Consider the following 20,382-nt stretch of genomic DNA (forward strand, 5'->3'; position numbering starts at 1 on the left):
TTAATTGCAATAAACATGATGGAGTGATAGATAGGGGAATCTCTGCTCGGTGCCCACACTGCGAGGAATGCCCTGACTCTTAGGTCACACTCGGCATCGTGTGCGTGTGTGTGTGCGACCCACTCTGCAGTAGGCCATTGGCTGAGAGAGAGTGGGCTGCTGCTGATGATAATGTGGTTAAACTGTTTGTGTGCATTGTTGATGGCCATCCTCTCCCACACTGTCACCGCCTGGCTGGATCTGCACACTAGGACGTGTGTTCTTCCAGTCCTTCAGTCTTCTCATTCTCTCTTTCTTTTCTTCATTTCGTTTCTTCTGTCCCTAGACGGCAACCCAGTTTAAGACCAGCCTGGCTAAGTTGATGGAAATCCTCATGTCTAAGGAACCGTCTTACGTGCGGTGCATCAAACCTAATGATGCCAAGCAAGCTGGTGAGTTCCCTGATTTAATTGGATTTTGTTTCTCTTGCTCAGATGTGATTTGATTTGCCTCATTTGTTCTGTAATCCTGTACGGTTTGGTGATAAACAGCACAACCATGTGGTGAAAGATTTAATAGAAGAACTTTTCTACAGTGGGTGCTTAAAATTACTTTCCAGTTGTTTTTCGTTTCCAGTGTCAATCCACACTGCAAGCTTTGTACGTCTTTTTGTCTTCATTTCTTTGTTTCTTCTGTTTTGAGTGAGATTAAACTGAATTAATACCAACACTGTTCTCAGATCTGATTAGTGAAAAGATGAATTTGTTGTTTAGGGTGTTTTTTTTTAATAGCGGCTCTCAAAGTAGTCTCTGCAGTAATTAAAATGTACTGTATAATAATGTGCTTGTTATATAAAGAAATCATATGTAACTTATAACAGCACTTTTATATTGGAAATTAAATTTTAAGAGAGATTTGTGATATGGTAATATATGTTTATTGTGTTGTGGTATAAAAAGAAATAAAACACTAAAGTACAGTGGAACCTTGGATTACGAGCATAATTCGTTCTGGAGGTGGGCTCGTATTTAAAAACACTCGTAAACCAAATTTTCCCATAAGAAATAATGGAAACTCAAATTATTCATTCCACAGCCCCAAAAAATAAATACATAAAAATAATTAACACAAAATATAAAGTAAAAAAAAAAATTAACCTGCACTTAAAAAAAAAAAGTAAAAATAAATCCGCACAGATAAGTGTTTCCATTTGTGCACACAGGCGCTCTGTGTGTGTGTGTGTGTGTGTGTGTGTGTGTGTGTGTGTGTGTGTGTGTGTGTGTGTGTGTGTGTGAGAGAGAGAGTAAGTGAGTGAATCTAATTTAAGCTCTCCTCTCCCCCTTCTCGTCTTACACAGTTACCCTTCCTCCCCACGCGCGCACACAACGGAAACACTGTTTTATTGGAAAAATAAACAAGAAATCAAAAAAGAGAGTGTGTGTATGCCTGTGAAGGCGAAAGTAGGAGGGGTCTGTGTGTGTGTGTGTGGCCAATGACATGTGCGCACACAGACACAAAGAGCAGACTAATATAAAATAAAGAGAGAAAATAAATCTTTTAACTTCTCTAAGAAGACTTGCTTTTATTTTACATGCGCACTGTACACACACGCATACAGACACAAAATAAACACACACGTAATCACAGTGTTATAGTAAACAGTACATGCGCGCACAGATGTTAATTATACCAGTAAGAGACAAGCACTAAGACCCAGCAGGGGAGACGATTACCCACAATTCTACAGTGCAAGAGAGAGAAAAACCGTTGGCTCAGTTGTGATCATGTGATGCTCAGCATCAAAATAAGAAGCGCATGCGTGATACATGATACTCGGTACTCGTAAACCAAGACTTGTTCATTTTCCAAGTCAAAATTTATTAAAAATCCTTGCTCGTCTTGCGGGAACACTCGCAAACCGCATTACTCGCAATACGAGGTTTCACTGTATATATAAAAATGTTTATGTTTTTGGAAGGCAACATATTGCAACATATTGCTAACTTCTTATTACTTCGTGTGGATTATAAAGCAACTGAAACCAATAGAATAGCCTATACCTGACTAAAGAGCAAATATTTTTCATTCCTTAATTAGCATCAAGATCCTCTCACACACACTGAATTGCTGATCTTAAATGCCACCGAGCTGCTGTAGTCACTCATTATAATAGCATGCAGTAAATGGAACAATGCTGCAACAATGAATAACAAATCGAAACTCTGAACACAGAACGTTTTTAAATAAACACACACATCGGTCACTTTGTATTTGGTGTGCCAGTCATGGCTATTCTTCCTATCAAGAATGTGTGCAGCCATGCTGAATAGTCTCTCAGTCTCGGCCCGCATGCATAGTGCTATGAGGTAAACCCGGGCTACCTCAAAGAGTGGTAACCACTCTTTAATTCTCTCTTAGCAATTATTTTTGTGATAAGGGTTTTAGCCTTTTTACTTACTGCATTGTAAGGCTCGAGCTTTTTAAAGGCTTCTGCTATAGGTAGATGAGTGAGTGTCCACTGTATAATTAGTTGCTGCCTTTTGGGATAACTTTTCATACTCAAATTATTAACTGTGCGTTGTTCTTACGGTACGTGGCAAATAAGGTTTGTTCTTTTGAAATTTTGGTCAGGTTCATCCACATGGTTCTGCTTTGGAAACAAAATTTAGCAAATTTGAAAAGACACGGTTCTCAGACTGACAACGGCATGTTGATGTGGCGGTTTATGTGATCAACCAGTTAAGAGACAACCGATCTGCGGCCTATTGATCAGAACATTCTTATTTAGCGCAGGATGCTTTATATGGAAAAGCATTTATCTTGGAATTGATTCAAACAGAGCCAAGGTCAAGCGTCTAAAATAATTATTTCCCTTCTGTTGGGAGTATATTAAAAATTTAGTTCAGGCCTACACATTTGCACCAAGGAAAGCTAGAAGCTTATTCTCAGTGGAGATATCTTCCCTTTTTTTAAATATCAGCCGAATGTGAAGTAAAAATTTAGCTTTTGAACGTTTTTGTCCCTGCAGCCCGATTTGATGACGTTCTGATCAGACATCAAGTGAAGTATCTGGGTCTGATGGAGAATCTGAGAGTAAGGAGGGCAGGCTTTGCCTACCGCCGTCGCTACGAGATATTCCTCCAGAGGTCAGTATTTCATGCTGGATGTCTTTATCACTTATTTAAAGCCAGAGGGAAATGCATTTCTTCCTCCCTTTCACATATAAAGTAAATATAGTGTCAGCACTTTCAGTTCCTCAGCAGGGTTTCATCACTTGGGGATTTTAGTGTAACCCCTGACCAACACAGCTTTATGACGTGTAATCAGGGCTTTTGCCCAGATAGCTTTGTGTTTTATATGCATATGTTCATGTTGTGTGCTGTTTTGTCACAGGTATAAGTCATTGTGTCCGGACACCTGGCCCAACTGGGATGGTCGCTTAGTAGATGGAGTTTCCACACTTGTCAAGCACTTGGGCTACAAGCCTGAGGAATACAAACTTGGCAGGTTTGTTGTACCCCAAAAAAACCCTTATTTCAAACGCTTTCATATGTTATTGCAGAAATCTGATTGAAATATGTGATTATATGGTGCAATTTTTTAGGACCAAAATCTTCATCCGTTTTCCGAAGACTTTGTTTGCAACTGAAGATGCATTAGAAGTCAGGAAGCACAGCCTTGGTAGGGCAGTTTTCTCTTCCTGTAGTTATTGATGATATTGATCTGGTTATGCGCAGTGTCAAAGGCATGATGTTTGTGATTAATGTCTGTACATTTACAGCAACCAAGCTTCAAGCAAACTGGAAGGGCTACTGTCAAAAATCCAAATACCAAAAAATGAGACGATCAGGTATGGCTTTAAAGCAGAAGGAGTTATGATCACGCCTCATTTCCAGTATTTTATAAAGACCGAATAGGTTTGTTTTGTTTTTAAATGAAATTCTTCTTGTCCCAAAGGAAACTGACCCCTTTAATATTCTTGTTCTGCAGCCATCTGGATTCAGGCTTGGTGGAGAGGAATCTTGGCCCGCAGGAGAGCACGTCGCAGAAGACAAGCTGTTGACACCATCCGCAGGTCAGTCTGCATCTATAGCTCACACTAATTTTGATCTTTTGCATAATATTACCAAACAGATAATCACAAATGTTTTTGCTCAATATTAAAAAAAGCTTGTATTATCTTAACATTTAATATATAAACGGCATATACCAATATTGAAGTTATTTTTACTTTATCGGGAACATGGTTAAAATATTATTAATTTTACAGCCATAATTAGTATTGTGCTCACATAGTACTATTCTAGGAAGCCTTAATATATTGTAATTAATCTGTGGTATTGCTAGGACGTCCTGGTGTCTTCCCTACAAATTAAATCTGGTTATTCCTGATTTTACTGTCCACATTACGAAGATAGATAGATAGATGGGTGCATGCATACATGCATACCTGCATGCATACATATACATACATACATATACATACATACATACATACATACAATACTTACATACATAATACAGTTGGACAATGAAACTGAAACACCTAATTTTAGACCACAATAATTCATTAGTATGGTGTAGAGCCTCCTTTTGCGGCCAATACAGCATCAATTCGTCTTGGGAATGACAGATACAAGTCCTGTACAGTGGCCAGAGGGATTTTGAGCCATTAATCTTGCAGAATAGTGGCCAGGTCACTACGTGATGCTAGTGGTGGAAAACGTTTCCTGATTCGCTCCTCCAAAACACCTCAAAGTGGCTCAATAATATTTAGATCTGGTCACTGTGCAGGCCATGGGAGATGTTCAACTTCACTTTCATATTCATCAAACCACTCCTGCTGTGTACTGGTGCATTATCATCCTGATACACGGCACCGCCTTTAGGATACAATGTTTGAACCGTTGGTTGCACATGGTCCTCGAGAATGGTTCAGTAGTCCCTGGCAGCGACGCGCCCATCTACATGGCACAAGTATGGGGCCTGGGGAATGCCATGATATTGCACCCCAAACCATCACTGATCCACCCCCATGCTTCACTTGGGGCATGCAACAGTCTGGGTGTTCCCGATGAACAGTTTTGGTGAAAATAGGAGAGTTAAGGTGCACATTTAGTTCTGCAGTGAGTTGGGCAGCTGTGGTTTTATGTTTTTTGGATATAATCCGGGTTAGCACCCGGACATCCCTTTCAGACAGCTTCCTCTTGCGTCCACAGTTACTCCTGTTGGATGTGTTTCGTCCTTTTTGGTGGTATGCTGACATTACCCTGGATACCGTGGCTCTTGATACATCACAAAGAGTCTTGGTCACAGATGCGCCAGCGGGATGCGCACCAACACTTTGTCCTTTTTCGAACTCTGATGTGTCACCCATAATGTTGTGTGCATTGCAATATTTTAAGCAAAACTGCTATTACTCTGCTAATTAACCCTCACACTCTGCTCTTACTGGTGGAATGTGCAATCAATGAAGTTTGGCCACCAGGCTGGTAAAATTTAGCCATGAAACCTCCAACACCAAATTGGCCAGTGTTTCAGTTTATTTGTCAAAAAGTGCTAAATAAATCTCCTCAGAGAAAACACATTAAATTACTCACTTTTTCGTTTCTTAAATACCAGTCCCTACAGTATATGCATTGTTACTATAGAAACGATCATATATTAGAACGCGTATTAATGAATAAAACCCTTGCAGCTGGAACAACTGTCAGATCAGAACTTTAAAGCGGTGTGGTACATGTACAAACTTCGTAATGATGTTCATATGCAGTTGCAATATATGTTAATTACCACTGCAAACGTTTATTGCGAGGCTTTTTCTTCTCTTCTTGTTATAGATTCATTAAAGGATTCATGTACCGTCACCAGCCACGCTGTCCTGAGAACGAATACTTCCTGGACTACGTGCGTTACTCATTCCTAATGAAGCTACACAGGTGTTTGCCTAAATCAGTCCTGGACAAGAGCTGGCCTACACCACCACCTGCCCTGACTGAGGTTTGACTACATTTCCAATTAACCCCAGGGTTTTTTACATCATCTGTGTAAAGCATGGGGTGGATATTGATGTCTGACGGTGTGCTGTTGTGTATCAGGCATCAGAGCATCTTCGCAAGCTGTGTATGCAGAACATGGTGTGGAAGTACTGCAAGAGCATCAACTCCGAATGGAAGCTCCAGGTAGAGCACTGACTCTTACGTGACTGCTGTAAAGTTCATTAAGGATTTCTTTTCCCAGAATTCAGCTTTGGACAGTGGTGACTTTCTTTAAGTTAAATATTAAATTTGAGCGTCTTTTTGCTTTTTCATTTCAGTTGGAGCAGAAGTTGGTGGCGAGTGAAATCTTTAAGGACAAGAAGGACAACTACCCTCAGAGTGTTGCCAAGCTGTTCGTAGGAACCAGGCTTAGTAAGTGTTTCTCCATGCTAATTTATTTGTTGTTGCAAATGATCAACTGCTTTCAACTAATCCCAGTAATGCTTGTAAGTAAAGAAGGGTTATTTTTATTTCACTTTACATTTTTAAGAATGGGTATTATCACTGCTCGATGCATATTGTCATTTTATAGAAATATTTTTTTACTCATAACGTCAATATGTTACTTAAATTACATGTTACAAGAGATTACAATAGTTATTTCAGTGCATTTATGTGAATTTCCCAATAATAAAGTGACTTAAATATAAGTAGTAATAAGTAATATCCAAACTCCATGAGTAGACTACTGGATAAATCTTTTATCTCTGTTGTGTAGTATAATTTTCTATACATTTCTGTTTGTTTAGATGGGGAGGATATTAATCCTAAAGCGCTCCAGGCTATGGGGAGTGAGAAAATGAAGGTATGCATTCATTAAAAGCAGCTACCCCATTTTTCATAATTTGCATTAAAAATTATATTTTATTATATTACATCAGATCACAAGGTATTTAATAATTTGTGGTTAAACAAATCTATGACCAGTTTTAGTCTGAGGAAAAAGATGATAGTGTATGTTACTTGTGTACTAGTTTAGCGCTGTGTGTGGCTTTTTACAGTATGCTGTTCCAGTAACTAAATATGACAGAAGAGGATACAAACCTCGTTCACGGCAGCTGATCCTGACTGGCAACAGTGCAATCCTTGTAGAAGAGACTAAGCTGAAACAGAACATTGATTACAATGCTCTGAAAGGTAATGCCATACAAAAATGGTTTATAATATTGTGAGGATTATTATTATTATTATTATTATTTATCATCATAAATATTGCCCTTCCCCTTTAGGCATTTCTGTCAGCTCCCTCAGCGATGGCATTTTTGTCCTCCATGTTAATTGCGAGGACAACAAACAGAAGGTGAGAGTAAAAGCAGCTTTGTGTAGGATAGCTACAGCAAATGAACTGTTGTAAAAACTGGATATATAAACGGTTCGGAATATATAAACTTGTATCTTGTTTACAGGGTGATGTAGTTCTACAGAGTGAACACGTGATCGAGACGTTAACCAAAGTGGCAATCTGTGCCGACAAGATCAACAACATCAACATCAGCCAGGGAAGGTCAGCGACGTGCATGTGTGCCACACATATTCTGGACATGTCTGGATTCCAAGCAACTTTCTAATTTCTTTTTTTATTCTTGAACAGCATAACATTCACAGTGTCTCAAGGAAAAGAAGGAACGATCGATTTCACATCCGGCTCTGAGCTGCTTATTGCCAAAGCTAAGAACGGACACCTTTCAGTGGTAAGGGGTGGCACTATTCCAGGCATTTCCCAGGCATAAGTCATGACTGAAAGCATAAAGTTCATGCTGGTGCCCTTGCTGACATTAGTTTATTAATTCAGTAGATGCGCATTATGACATTGAAATAATCCAGTCAAAGTCAAAAACAAGGTTTAAATATGATTTAATGTCTTAATCCTAATGGATGACTAATTTAGAATTTTAATCCTTTTGGATAACCTATTATAATATCCACTGTAAAGACTGGTGTTCGAGTCAAATTATTGGGTAGATTTGGGGCAGATTTTGGCATGCATTCTTAGATAGCAAATAAATAATACATTAAAAAGATAAAATCTGAGTATTTTTTATTATTGAGAATATGGTTCTCATTCACAATATTTTAACATGCTTTATTCACAGTACAAATTGCAGATTTGTATGCAGAAATAAATTAACAGTAATTTAGTATAAAACTTTTATCATAATTACATGACTAAACTTTAACCATTCTAATTAATTAGTTATGAACCTACTAATATTAATTATGGCTTGGCATTAGTCTGTTTTTTGTGCCAAATAACCCACAAACCACTTTGTGGGTTAAAAACAATATTACTAAACATACTCTGTTTAATGCATCCCTGAGGGGTTCACTCATTAATTTAATAAATTTAGTCATTGTTTTTTAAGTAGTAAGTATTTAACCTTCTTATGTTAATACATAATATTAACAATGTGTTTAGGCCATATTTGTTCTGTATTTCAGACGTTTATCTACTGTTAAATAAATCATTAAAAATGTGGCAATACAAATCAAATCAAAATCCTGCATATCAAGTCTATTTAAAAAGATGCTCTGGTGGCCAAAAGTATTGAGACATGACATTTTTACATTTTTAAAATAATGACAAGGTAATAAGAATAATTCATCTATCCAGTGAAGTTTTTATACAACAGTCAATATTTAGTACAGAGTTATTTATTCCTCAAAACCTGCTTTTCCGGATCCCGCTTGAGTCAGAAAGACTCCTGCTGTTGAACGCTCAATCTGTCTGCTTGTTGCTTCCTGAAAATCCTGTACAGAAGATCAGAGTCTTGACTGCTTCTGCCTTCTTCACTATTGTCTAACAGTTTTCTATTAGGTTTAAGTCTGGAGATAACCCAGGTTGTGTCTCCAGAATCTCAATACTAGTGCCACAGGGCCATTTTTTTTATTTGTTTTTTAGTTAATTACAACACATCTTCAGTCAGATCGGCTAGAACTAATTAGTGCAATCACCAGTTTTTTGCACAGACAGAACTTTAATACATGGCATGTTTTTTCCTAATACTTTTGGTCACCACTGTAGGTTAATTAAATGATTTTAAGAGTCCTGAATTGTGGAAACGGAAGCTGATTTTTAGGAAGCTGTTTCATACTTAGAGTAAATGATACAAGTAAAATAAGTATCTGGTCATATTTATCTGTGAAATACAAACCAGTGTGTGTCTTGTTATTTTTTTAAGACTGCCCCTCGTCTCAATTCAAGATGATGGATACGTCGTAAACCAGTGACCTGTCGCACAGCTGCAGACAGAGCCACGCACTGCCAATGAGATGCCAACCAGCCACACCAAGGGCTTCGCTTCCATTTGTGAACTTTCAGCAAACTAATCAATATTTATATTTCTGTGTTTGAGAATTTAATATTGTTGTTATTTTATGATTTTTATATTTTGAAAGCCAAAAAAATAACAATAGGTGAGTGCACATTTCCTGCACTGTGTATCTGTCTTGCGTAATTTGGGGAACAATAATCTGATGTCTAAGAAACTTCAGCCTTATGTACAAGGAAATCTAGATTAGCAGTAAGAACTTTGATTGTTTTTGTTCACTTTTTCCAGGGACTCAGAAAGCTGAATCATACTCTTGCATTTTAGTTATAGTAGTAAGACTACATTACTTTAATGTTTAAATTATTCCTTAAGAAAGGTTTCTACAATGTGTATTGTATAAAAGCTTTACCAAAGAATTTTGCACACAGTAGTTTAATTATTGTAATTGGTATATGTTGGGAAGCTGAATTGATTTGTCGAGAGCCGATTGTAAGTACATTGAGAGCCTGTGTTAAGTCTTTTGGAGATATTAAGAAGGGGTTGATTTTCATAATGCTAAGCTAAGTGAATTTATTCATGCCAAGTTGAACAGATTTCTTGTAATAGACTTAAATATTTTATGCTTCTTCATACCAAATACTTTAGTCACACATTAGTACTTTACACTCTTACCTTTCCCTTTTCCATGTGTCGACATTTATGCAAGTTTTTCTTTTTGAAAATTGTTTAAAAGAAAATGATTTAGAGGTTAAGGCAGTGGTAAATATAGACCGTCTCTATGGTTTGATACCAGACAATGTGTTCTGCCTTATAGAATAACATTACTCCAATTACAGTAGGAAAAGTTGTCTTGTTCTTTATACACTGGATACGCAGTAAAACTGTTTTCTAACCACGCGTTACTTAGGCAAAAGTTAGGGAGCTGTTAGCTTGTGAAGAAGAAAATGGTAGAGAAGTATCCATAAAAAAGGGGTTTGGCAACTGTTTGCAAGTTTTTTTGTGCATAATTAATATGGAATTTCAGGAACAAAAGTGCGCATTAGCACATCACCAAACCAGGCATGTTTAGTACTGTGTATACAGTATAATCTTTGGTCTTGCAATATTGATTGTCAATTTAGAAAGTGGAGCAAGTGCCTATAGCAGTTATTCTTACAGCCAATGTTAAGCTTTAAAGATGACACTATTAAACACAGCTGTAAAAAAAATTAAACTTAAGTGCCACTTGTAACATAGAACAAATATATAAAAATATATTTTTATGGCTATAAAATGGTCCCAACGCTGTCCTTGGAAAAGCTCTGATTAACTTTTTCTTACTGCACCTATAGACAAACATAATTGACACTTGTGTATTTTGTTTTATATTATTTGTGTAATTTAAGAAACTGCAAATGTTATTTCGATGCAAACTGACAATATACCTAAGCCTAATGAAGCTGATGTCATAAATAAAGCTTTTGTCAATCTTTAAGTCTCTGTTTGATGATTTATTACCCTATGAGACATGGAAAGATCAATATACAGTCAGGTCCATAAATATTTGCACATTTAATTAAGTTATAATTAAGTTATTGTTACAGCTCATTGTGTGTGCATCATATCTCATACACACAAACGTACACATTTTATATACTTCTTTGTCTTTCGGCTGTTCCCTTTCAGGGGTCGCCACAGCAAATCATCTGCCTCCATCTAACCCTATCCTCTGCATCCTCTTCTCTCACACCAACTAACTTCATGTCCTCTCTCACTGCATCCATACATCTCCTCTTTGGTCTTCCTCTAGACCTCCTGCCTGGCAGTTCCAACCTCAGCATCCTTCTACCGATATATTCACCATCTCTCCTCTGAACATGTAAAAACCACCTCAATCTAGCCTCTCTGACTTTAACTCCAAAACATCTATAATGGGTTGTTACTCTGATGAACTCATTCTTGATCCTATCCATCCTTGTCACTCCCAAAAAGAACCTCAACATCTTCAGCTCTGCTACCTCCTCTGCCTCCTGTCTTTTCTTCAGTGCCACTGTCTCTAAGCCGTAGAGCATCGCTGGTCTCACCACTGTCCTGTACACCTTTCCTTTCATTCTCGCTGATACTCTTTTATCGCACAACACACCTGACACTTTTCTCCACCCATTCCAACCTGCCTATACCCGCCTCTTCACCTCCTTTCTACACTCCATTGCTCTGGACCGTTGACCCTAAGTACTTAAAGTCCTGCACCTTCTTTACCTCTGCTCCCTGAAGCCTTACCGTTACTCTCATTCACACACGTATTCCGTCTTGCTGCGGCTAACCTTCATTCCTTTGCTTTCCAGAGCGTACCTCCACCTCTCCAAATTTTCCTCGACCTGTTCCCTGCTCTCACTATAAAGCACAATGTCATCTGCAAACATCATAGTCCATGAAGACTCCTGTCTAACCTCATCTGTCTACCTGTCCATCACCAAAGCAAACAAAAAGGGGCTCAGAGCCGATCCTTGATGCAGACCCACCTCTACCTTGAACTCTTCTGTCACACCTACAGCACATCTCACCACGGTCTTACAGCTCTCATACATGTCTTGCACCACTCTAACATACTTCTCTGCCACTCCAGACTTTCTCATACAACACCACAACTCCTCTCTCGGCACCCTGCCGTACGCTTTCTCTAGATCTACAAAGACACAATGCAACTCCTTATTACCTTCTCTGTACTTCTCCATCAGCATCCTCATATATAACACTTTTACACTTTTATATACTATATATTTACAATTTTCCTTTAGGATTAATAGTTATATGTTTATCTACAGTGTGTGTGTGTGTGTGTGTGTATATATATATATAGATATATATAGATAGATAGATAGATAGATAGAAACAACTTTAAGAGAAATACAGGCTGCTCTGGAAAAAAAAGTGATGTTGTTTCAAGGAGCACAATAAGGAGGTACCTTAACAAAATTACCTGCATGCAGTACGCCAGACAAAACCTAGACAGTTCTCACAGCTTCTGGAGCAGAGTCAAGTGGAGTGAGAAGACAACCATAACACTGTGTTTAGAGAGGAGTCAACAACCTTATGGTGAAAAGTACACCATCCCCACTGTTAAGCATGGTGGTGAATCTACTGTGTTTTGGGGCTGTGTGAGCTCCAGTTAGTCAGAAATGAATGCCAAAATTACTGCAGCTAGTTATCAGAAAATACTGGCAGACAATTTGCATTCTACAGCACGAAAGCTGGGGCTGGGACTCTCTCTTGGATGCTTCAACATGACACTGATCCAAAACACAAGGCCAAGTCGACCCATCTGCTATTATGAAATGAAATGCTGTAAAGTTAGAATGCTAAAAATAGACGTGTTAATAGTTTCTTTTTATGAATTAACAAAATGGAAAGTAAATGAACAGAAGAGAAATCCAAATCTTCTTTTAGATACACTTGCACACAGTTTTTGAAGAAACTCAGCAGGTGGGTTGTCCCAAATCTTAGAAAACTAACCACAGATCTTCAATGGATATACTGTAGGCTGCCTCAAATGCTTCTGTCTCTTCACACACTCCTGAGATCAGGGCTATATGGACAAAATTATTAACTATATGGACAAAAGTATTTGGCTAAACCTGTTAATTATTAAATTCAGGTGCTTCTATCAGGCCCCTTGTGCCCAGTGAAGGTCAATCTTAATGCTTCAGCATAACAAGACATCTTAGACCATGCTATGCTTCCAATTTTGTGGCCACAGTTCGCGGAAGGCCCTTCTCTATTCCAACATAACTGGACCCCAGTGCACAAAGCAAGGACTATAAAGATATAGTTTGATGAGTTTGGTGTCGAAGAACTTGACTGGCCTGCACAGAACCCTGACCTCAACCCCACTGAGCACCTTAGGTATGAACTGGATCAACATCAGTACCTGACCTCATAAATGCTCTAAAGAATAAATGGACACAAATTTCCACAGAAACACTTCAAACGCTCATGGACAGCTTTACAAGAAGAGTAGAATCCCTCTGGTGACATTTGGGAAAAAATACATATCATGTGCCCACGACTTACTAAGTCGTGGGAACTATCCCAGCAAACATTTGGATATTTAATGACAGTTGAAATGACGTCCCTCCAACACGTCCCGTCATAGTTGAAGAATACTTCCGAAATAAAAGTAACACAGACATGTTTGACGTCATCAGCAGTCACCCAATATCTAAATCTTTGCTTGGAGGGTATATATTGAACAACACTTAACTAAAAGCCAGAGTAACAGCTATACATGCAACCCCAGACAACTGTAGGCATGTACGAAAGTATCTGTGTCACATATTTTAGCCAATTAATGCCACAACGTTGCCGTCGGACCAATGTTTGCTGGTTATGCACATTATTATGCAGATTATGGACGTTTATGGACCTTTATGGACCATGGACATCTACACACACATGCATATTTGCACTCTTTCTGGTCATTTCTACTTATTTCCATTTAAATTCATCTTTATATTTTACCTCCTATTGTATAGATATATAATTTTTTATTTTTTATATATATTTTTTGAAGTTTTTTATATTTTGTTCTATTTATTTCTTGTTAACTGTTTACATTTTAAGGTCACTTGAATTTTAATGTTGTGGCCATGACTTAATAACACGTGGGAACGAAATAGTACATATATGAGGTGTGGTAACTGGATACTGTTGTGGTTTCAACATGAATGCTAAGCTTTTAGCCTCATGGACACAGTTGAACTGACCTCGTTTTATTTGAATCGGGGGGATATATCACGTGACCACGAGGGTCACGTGATATATACGAGGGGGACCAACTTCATATTGAAGTACAGTATGTGTATTTATATACAACGTATGTCGGTAAGATTACGTCACCACGAGGGTCACGTGATATATACGAGGGGGACCAACTTCATATTGAAGTATGTGTATTTATATACAACGTATGTCGGTAAGATCACGTGACCACGAAGGTCACGTGATATATACGAGGGGGCTCAACTTCATATTAAAGTATGTGTATTTATATACAGGGTATGTCAGTGATGTCGTTGTCCTGCTGTAGAATAAATTTAAGGGCCAGTTACACCCAGACCAGTGTGTGAGCATAACTTCTTACTATAAGTGTGTGTTCATGATTTTCACTGTTTTTTTTATGCATGGCAACGCATTTCCCACCACACGGCACGTCATATTAGGGCGGAGCCAAGGGCTCGTCCCAAAGCCCAGACGGTCTCCTAATAATCAGCTGACCTGCGTTACTCCGGAGCGAACGTGTACATTTCGAATATAATTATGCATATGTACACGATACAAGTGTTTATTTATCGATAATATTAACTGTGTAAATATATATGGAGGTTATTTTACATGTGAAGCTCCCGGGTTGGTTGGTGAGCGTTAATGCGCTTTAATGTTGGCGGGGAAAACCCACAACTTTCGCTTCGCAATGTTATCATAGTTTATCGGATATTTTAACTTGGGACTGAAGATGGATGGATAAAGTCGACCGAAATTAACTTGTGGCAAGTATGTTTAATTTTAAGTTTTCATTGTAGCTTATATTATATCCAGAATTGAACTGAAAGGTGCTATAACCAGCTGTTTATGCTTTCAGTTTTACACCAAGACAAACTACTTACAAGAAGTACAGGAGGAGTTCATATCATTCACAACACGAACTTGTGTATCATTTTCTCCCAAAACAAAACCTCATGGCTGTTGAATCATGTCTTATGGAAATACAAAAACGCCGCGTGGAGCTAGTGGAGAATTGGAGCAAACACTTGAACCCCCTCCTGGATCATCTCCTCGAACTGGGGGCTGTGACAAAAGAAGACCTGAGTTTTATAAAAGGCGGTGGGCTTTTAGGAGAACGAGACTGCATGAGGACACTGCTGGACGTCCTGCAAGGACGAGGAGAGGAACCGTGCCAAGCGTTTTTGTTCCTCTTGTCCAAATTCGAAACTCCTGGCTTCACTAGAAACGCAAACCTGAGCTTGAAAGGTTCAGTAAGCGACTATCTCCAAAGACACAGGGATATCTTGGCCAAGCAACCCACACCGGGAAATTATCTCGGATCACGATCTGGACTTCCCAAGGCAGACTGGTTCACGGACATTACGTTTTCTAGGCACACAAGACGCCAAGTGCCGGTCCATTTCCAGCATGAGACGTCAGTCGTCGGGGACGCCTTTAGGGCAGGGAGGTCCGAGGCGAAAGGACAGGGGGAGACATGTTTTTTTAAAGATATCTATCAGAACCTGCTTTCTGACTCAGGGAACGGTGTGGCATTGCTATCAGGGGTTGCAGGTAGTGGCAAAACCACAGTAATTAAACGGTTAGTCCAGGAATGGGCTGTAGATTTAAACACGCAAAAAATCATCTTACCTCTGTCTTTTCGTGAACTTAGCCTAATTACTGAACCCCAGAGCTTCCAGGTTTTGCTGTCTGATCATTACAGTCATCTGAAACGTATTCTGCCTGAACTGATGACCTCGAACCAACGGGAACTTCTGCTTATTCTGGATGGTCTTGATGAGTTCTGTTTCCCTTTGGACTTTGAACGAACGCCTAAATGTTCAGACCCTGAGCGGGAGCTGTCAGTAGGAGCCATGGTAGTGAATCTTATAAAAAGGAACCTCTTGCCAGATATCGCTATTCTTCTCACTTCTCGGCCTCACGCTGTTGCAAAAGTTCCACAGCTGCTGGTGGACCAGTTCTACAATGTGCTGGGATTTTCCCCGACTCAACAACGGCAGTATTTCGAGAGAAGCTGTAGCTCCAGCCAGATTGCTGCTACTGTATGGGGATTTGTGTCTTCCCACAAACCCCTTCAGCTCATGTGTCACATCCCTGCCTTCTGCTGGATTGTGTCTACAGCCTTGCACAATGACACTTCCTGCCTCATTTCCGACATAGTACCACAGGGCGTCGAGTTACAAACAAGTATAAGTGAAGAAGTAAGGGAAGATCAGTGTCGCACCTCATATGAAACTAATACAGTGGTAAACTACAGCCGTGCCATTGGGTCCAGGCCAGTCACAATCACTGAAATCTACTGCTGCTTTTTTAAAACCATACTGCTCTTCCATGTAAATGGGTGTGTGGAGGGCATGCACCTCACCCGGCTCCAGGATGCTCCTCGTGTCCTCAAGGAGACCAAAGAAAATATTAAATGTTTGGGAGCCCTGGCCTTCAAAGGCCTGCTGGAGAGAAGATTTGTTTTTGACTCCTCAGACCTGTCCTCTTTCTCTCTAGACTGCTGCAGTGAGCTCTTACGTGCCTTCTTAGTGGAAATTCTTAAAGAGGACAGATCTTCTCTAACATGTGAGAAAAGCTTTCAGTTTATCCATACCAGCGTGCAAGAGTTCCTAGCTGCACTTTATTATGTTTTGGAGTCATTGTCAGGTTTAGACCCATTTACACTGCTTAAGCCAAATGTGGGCCTGCTCGCTCCAGCAATGCACACGCACCTAATGTCTGTGGTTAGTAAATTACGTCAACCAAAACACCTCTTGCGTAGACGTATTAAGAAAGCTCTCCGCTGGGGAGAACGACATCAATCTGGACACCTGGACCTCTTCTGCAGGTGTAGTGTTCAGTACATTTGTTTTTTTTCTCTTTATCCTAATGCCTTACTGTGCTATTATTATTCATAATGTATTACAGTTTTACTACTAATAGGAAGTATAAGTGGCATGAGATTCTGCAATTTTATATATGTATGCTGTCATGTTTAAGTAGATTAATTAGTTCAATGTTAAACACAAATATTATAAAAATTTCAAGTTTCAGGTTTTTTATATTAATGATTTGAAGGAAAGCAAGGCAAACATTTTTATTAATTAGGGCAAAGAAGACTAGCCTTTGAATTTGTACAAAACAAATGGTGACAAAGTTTTCATCTCCGTCCATGCTAAGTGATTAAAGTGGACATTGCTGAAACTTTTTAATGTGTCAGGAGTCTGGCAAACAGTAACTTAATGTTAGTTGTCACTTTTTTTGGCGGCATGGTGGCGCAGTGGTTAGCACTGTTGCCTTGCACCTCCAGGGTCCGGGTTCGATTCCTGCCTTGGGTCTGTGTGCATGTAGTTTGCACGTTGGGGCAGTGGTGTCTCAAACAGTTAAAGCAGTATGTTACTAGATTTGTGAACTAAAGGTTAGGGGTTTAAACTCCACCACTGCCAAGTTCAGGTTAGAGAGACGATCTTATTTTCTTGTTGTATTAACCTGAATGTTTAGCATCTGGTCACAGGTTAATTCTGTAAACCAAAGCTGTAGTGAGTTTGGTACATGTTGGAGCTAGCTGTTATGATATCCAAAGCTTAAACAAATGCAGATTTGCCCCATCCTTTAGCAATGCCTCTAAAGCCACGCATGCTTTTGAGGCTAAAACTTCTAAACGTCAGGGTAACAGAGGAGGATCCTTCATATGTTTGTCCGTATATGCATAGCTTATGCCATAGAACATTTTTCCTTTAGGTCATAAACAGACATTTAAGCATTTCACTGCATATCATACTGTGTATGGTTGTGTACATGACAAACAACATTTGGGAATTCGATTACTGACTCTGTATTTCAACTCTGTATGTCATATAAGACTTATAACTGGAACAAAAGCTTTTGACACTTCAAGTTCCCGTTCTTTTTTTTTGTCATATTATTTAGCTGACTCTCGCAATAATATTTCCCATGTAATACTTGCTTCATTCTTTACACAGATTTGTATCTGGCTTGCTAGTTCCCAAGACCCGCTTCATCTTGAATGGGCTTTTCTGTGATCAACCAAGGTCTTATTTGGCCTCGTGTGTGCCTTTACCTCATGCACCTCCTTCGTTTGTACTGCAGTTGCTTCACTCTCAGCTCCAGAGCCCCAGTCTGAGTCCTGAGAGGCATCTGAATGTGTGCCATTGTCTTTATGAGGCTCAGGACCCTGAGCTGCCTCATCGACTTCAGTCCTGGCTAAAGTTGCTTTCTCAGGAAGGCAAGGGTCAGTGTAATTTAGCTAACAGGGACTGGAGTGAGCTAGCTTTCCTGATGCAGCTGAGTCCGGACCTGCAGACGTTAAGTCTGGATGCGCAGGGGCTTAATGCTGAGGGACTACGCCGACTCCTGCCTGTGCTTCCCCTCTTCTCCACACTCAGGTGACTTCATGGATCATGTTTTAAGGATCCACTAGACAAACTTCCATTGGTCATTATTAATGTTTATTATTTTATTAAAGGCTTGCACAGAATCCTTTGGGTCCAGAGGGGGCAGAAGTGTTGTCTCTTGCTCTGCAGAGCCCCGACTGTCATATCGAGAGACTGTGGTAAGTAAGAAGTGATAATAAAACTGTGATTTAAAAAAGACATGCACAGTTCACAGTGTCACCATGTGATACACCAGGCGAGACGTCATGTGATGTGTGTATTGCAGGGTGGTATCGACAAGTCTGGGTTGTGAGGGGGCCAGGATCCTAGCAGAGGGACTGAAAAGGAACCACACAGTGGTTGACCTAAGGTTAAAAAAAATGATTTTTTAAGTTTTATTGGTGTTCATTCTGTGTGTTTGCTTTTAAATGTACATTAATATGCATTGTAAACGTAAAATGCTTACGATACACAGTGATGAGTTATTCTTTTATAATATGGACACTTCATTTTTGTGGCGCAGAATGGCAATTAATAAAATTGGTGATGTTGGAGCTGCCTCTCTTGCTGAATTATTGAAGACTAATCGTACCCTAAAAGATATCAGGTAAAAAAATATGCTTTTGACTATACTGAAAACACACTTGTGCTATAAAGCCTCTGTTAGTTCAGGTAGTAATTTTTTTTTATCACTTTATGAATAATTCAGGTTGATTGAAGGTTTTTTCCTTATATAATACGTTTTTTAATATGTTTGTTTCCTTATATAATAAGTTTTTTAATACGTTTTTTTTTCTTTTTATATACTGTGATTTGATTTTCAAAAACAATATAAGGTTTTTGCATTATCATCATCTCGCTTTAATATTTTTACATTTTTATTCTTTTTTTTTTTTTTTTTTTACTTTTTAGACTTAGGGACAATTTAATGACTGACAAAGGGGCAGAATTCCTCAAGGCAGCCCTTATGGAGAACACCACCTTGGAGTACCTCTGGTAATGCTGGATTACTATAACCAAGCTACTGTAATGATATCAGTTATGTTAAACAGAGTGTCTAAGTCTTCATAATTCACTCTTTTACCTTTTAGGCTGTTTGACAACAAATTTTCCAAGGAAGGTGTGCGGCAGCTGAAGGAATTTTCAAAGAACAGACCCAGCCTTGACATCAAGGTTTGCTACTGATCCCCAGTTCACAAATACCCAAAGTTTAAACGCATGCCTTGGGTAAATGAAAAGAGTTAGACTTAAGAAAACTCTAGTCTGATCTAGGATTATATTGAGCCAACCTGCATGTACACGGGTTCTACAAATATCGGATGCGTTGTACAGGCTGAGGTACGGTGCATTGGACAGTATTGCTTTTCACTTTATACCTGAACATGCATGAAAAGGTTGTTGTGTGCTGCATTTTACATTCCTGGAATCACTCTTACATTAAACATGGTTTGTGACATGCTGCATTATCACATTGAAGATTTTCATACACTGTAGCCATAAACCCGTAAACACAGGTATTTCGTAGCTATTGTGCTTCACAAATGTTCACTATGTTCTATGAACTCAAGTACTGTATGTACCACTAAGAACTCAATGGATTTGTTTGTTGTTACAAACTTGTTCTTCCATTAACAAGATGTGAAACCAGTATTTGTCTGACCAAGTAGTTTTCCAATTAGCTTAGTAGCATCTGTCATGCCATGCTAACTGAACAACAGCGAATGCAAAACATGCTGGTTGGAATGTCCAATGTACAAGACTGTGAGTTGTACTAGTTTCGGTATATGATATTGTGTTGCACTGTAGTGGAAGTACGGTCTAAGTTTCAAAAAATGTACTACCTAAAAGTACGTTATTTTATTGAGTTTCATGAATCAAGCAACCTAGCTCTTGCTTTAATTATTTTTATTTCTTCATTCAAGTTTAATCATTCAATTCATTCATTTTCTATCAGCTTTA

The 20,382-nt window shown here is 38.9% G+C and overlaps 2 protein-coding genes across 6 annotated transcripts in view; both read left to right on the top strand.

Annotated features, from left to right (window-relative positions):
• Positions 1–10,760, top strand: part of myo1cb (myosin Ic, paralog b) — a 53,337-nt gene extending 42,577 nt beyond the window's left edge. For all 5 annotated transcript variants that reach the window (XM_053507004.1, XM_053507007.1, XM_053507005.1 and 2 more), the window contains exons 18-32: positions 326–431; positions 3,008–3,125; positions 3,373–3,486; positions 3,584–3,660; positions 3,761–3,829; positions 3,970–4,054; positions 5,820–5,979; positions 6,078–6,161; positions 6,296–6,389; positions 6,767–6,822; positions 7,019–7,154; positions 7,247–7,317; positions 7,424–7,521; positions 7,609–7,708; positions 9,197–10,760. In XM_053507004.1, the coding sequence (XP_053362979.1) occupies positions 326–431; positions 3,008–3,125; positions 3,373–3,486; positions 3,584–3,660; positions 3,761–3,829; positions 3,970–4,054; positions 5,820–5,979; positions 6,078–6,161; positions 6,296–6,389; positions 6,767–6,822; positions 7,019–7,154; positions 7,247–7,317; positions 7,424–7,521; positions 7,609–7,708; positions 9,197–9,223 (1,395 nt within the window). In that variant the 3' untranslated portion in view covers positions 9,224–10,760. The remainder of the gene's footprint in view (positions 1–325; positions 432–3,007; positions 3,126–3,372; positions 3,487–3,583; positions 3,661–3,760; positions 3,830–3,969; positions 4,055–5,819; positions 5,980–6,077; positions 6,162–6,295; positions 6,390–6,766; positions 6,823–7,018; positions 7,155–7,246; positions 7,318–7,423; positions 7,522–7,608; positions 7,709–9,196) is intronic.
• A 3,752-nt stretch (positions 10,761–14,512) lies between these two features.
• On the top strand, positions 14,513–20,068 carry si:dkey-118k5.3 (NLR family CARD domain-containing protein 3). The gene is made up of 8 exons (XM_053507901.1): positions 14,513–14,815; positions 14,904–16,877; positions 18,013–18,435; positions 18,516–18,602; positions 18,710–18,793; positions 18,947–19,030; positions 19,336–19,419; positions 19,515–20,068. Exons 2-8 carry the CDS (start codon positions 15,001–15,003, stop codon positions 19,606–19,608), a joined length of 2,733 nt encoding a protein of 910 aa, XP_053363876.1. The 5' UTR covers positions 14,513–14,815; positions 14,904–15,000; the 3' UTR covers positions 19,609–20,068.
• Positions 20,069–20,382: the final 314 nt, after the last annotated feature.

Source organism: Clarias gariepinus, chromosome 11 (genome assembly GCF_024256425.1).
Source record: "Clarias gariepinus isolate MV-2021 ecotype Netherlands chromosome 11, CGAR_prim_01v2, whole genome shotgun sequence".
In the NCBI taxonomy this organism is placed as follows: Eukaryota; Metazoa; Chordata; class Actinopteri; order Siluriformes; family Clariidae; genus Clarias; species Clarias gariepinus.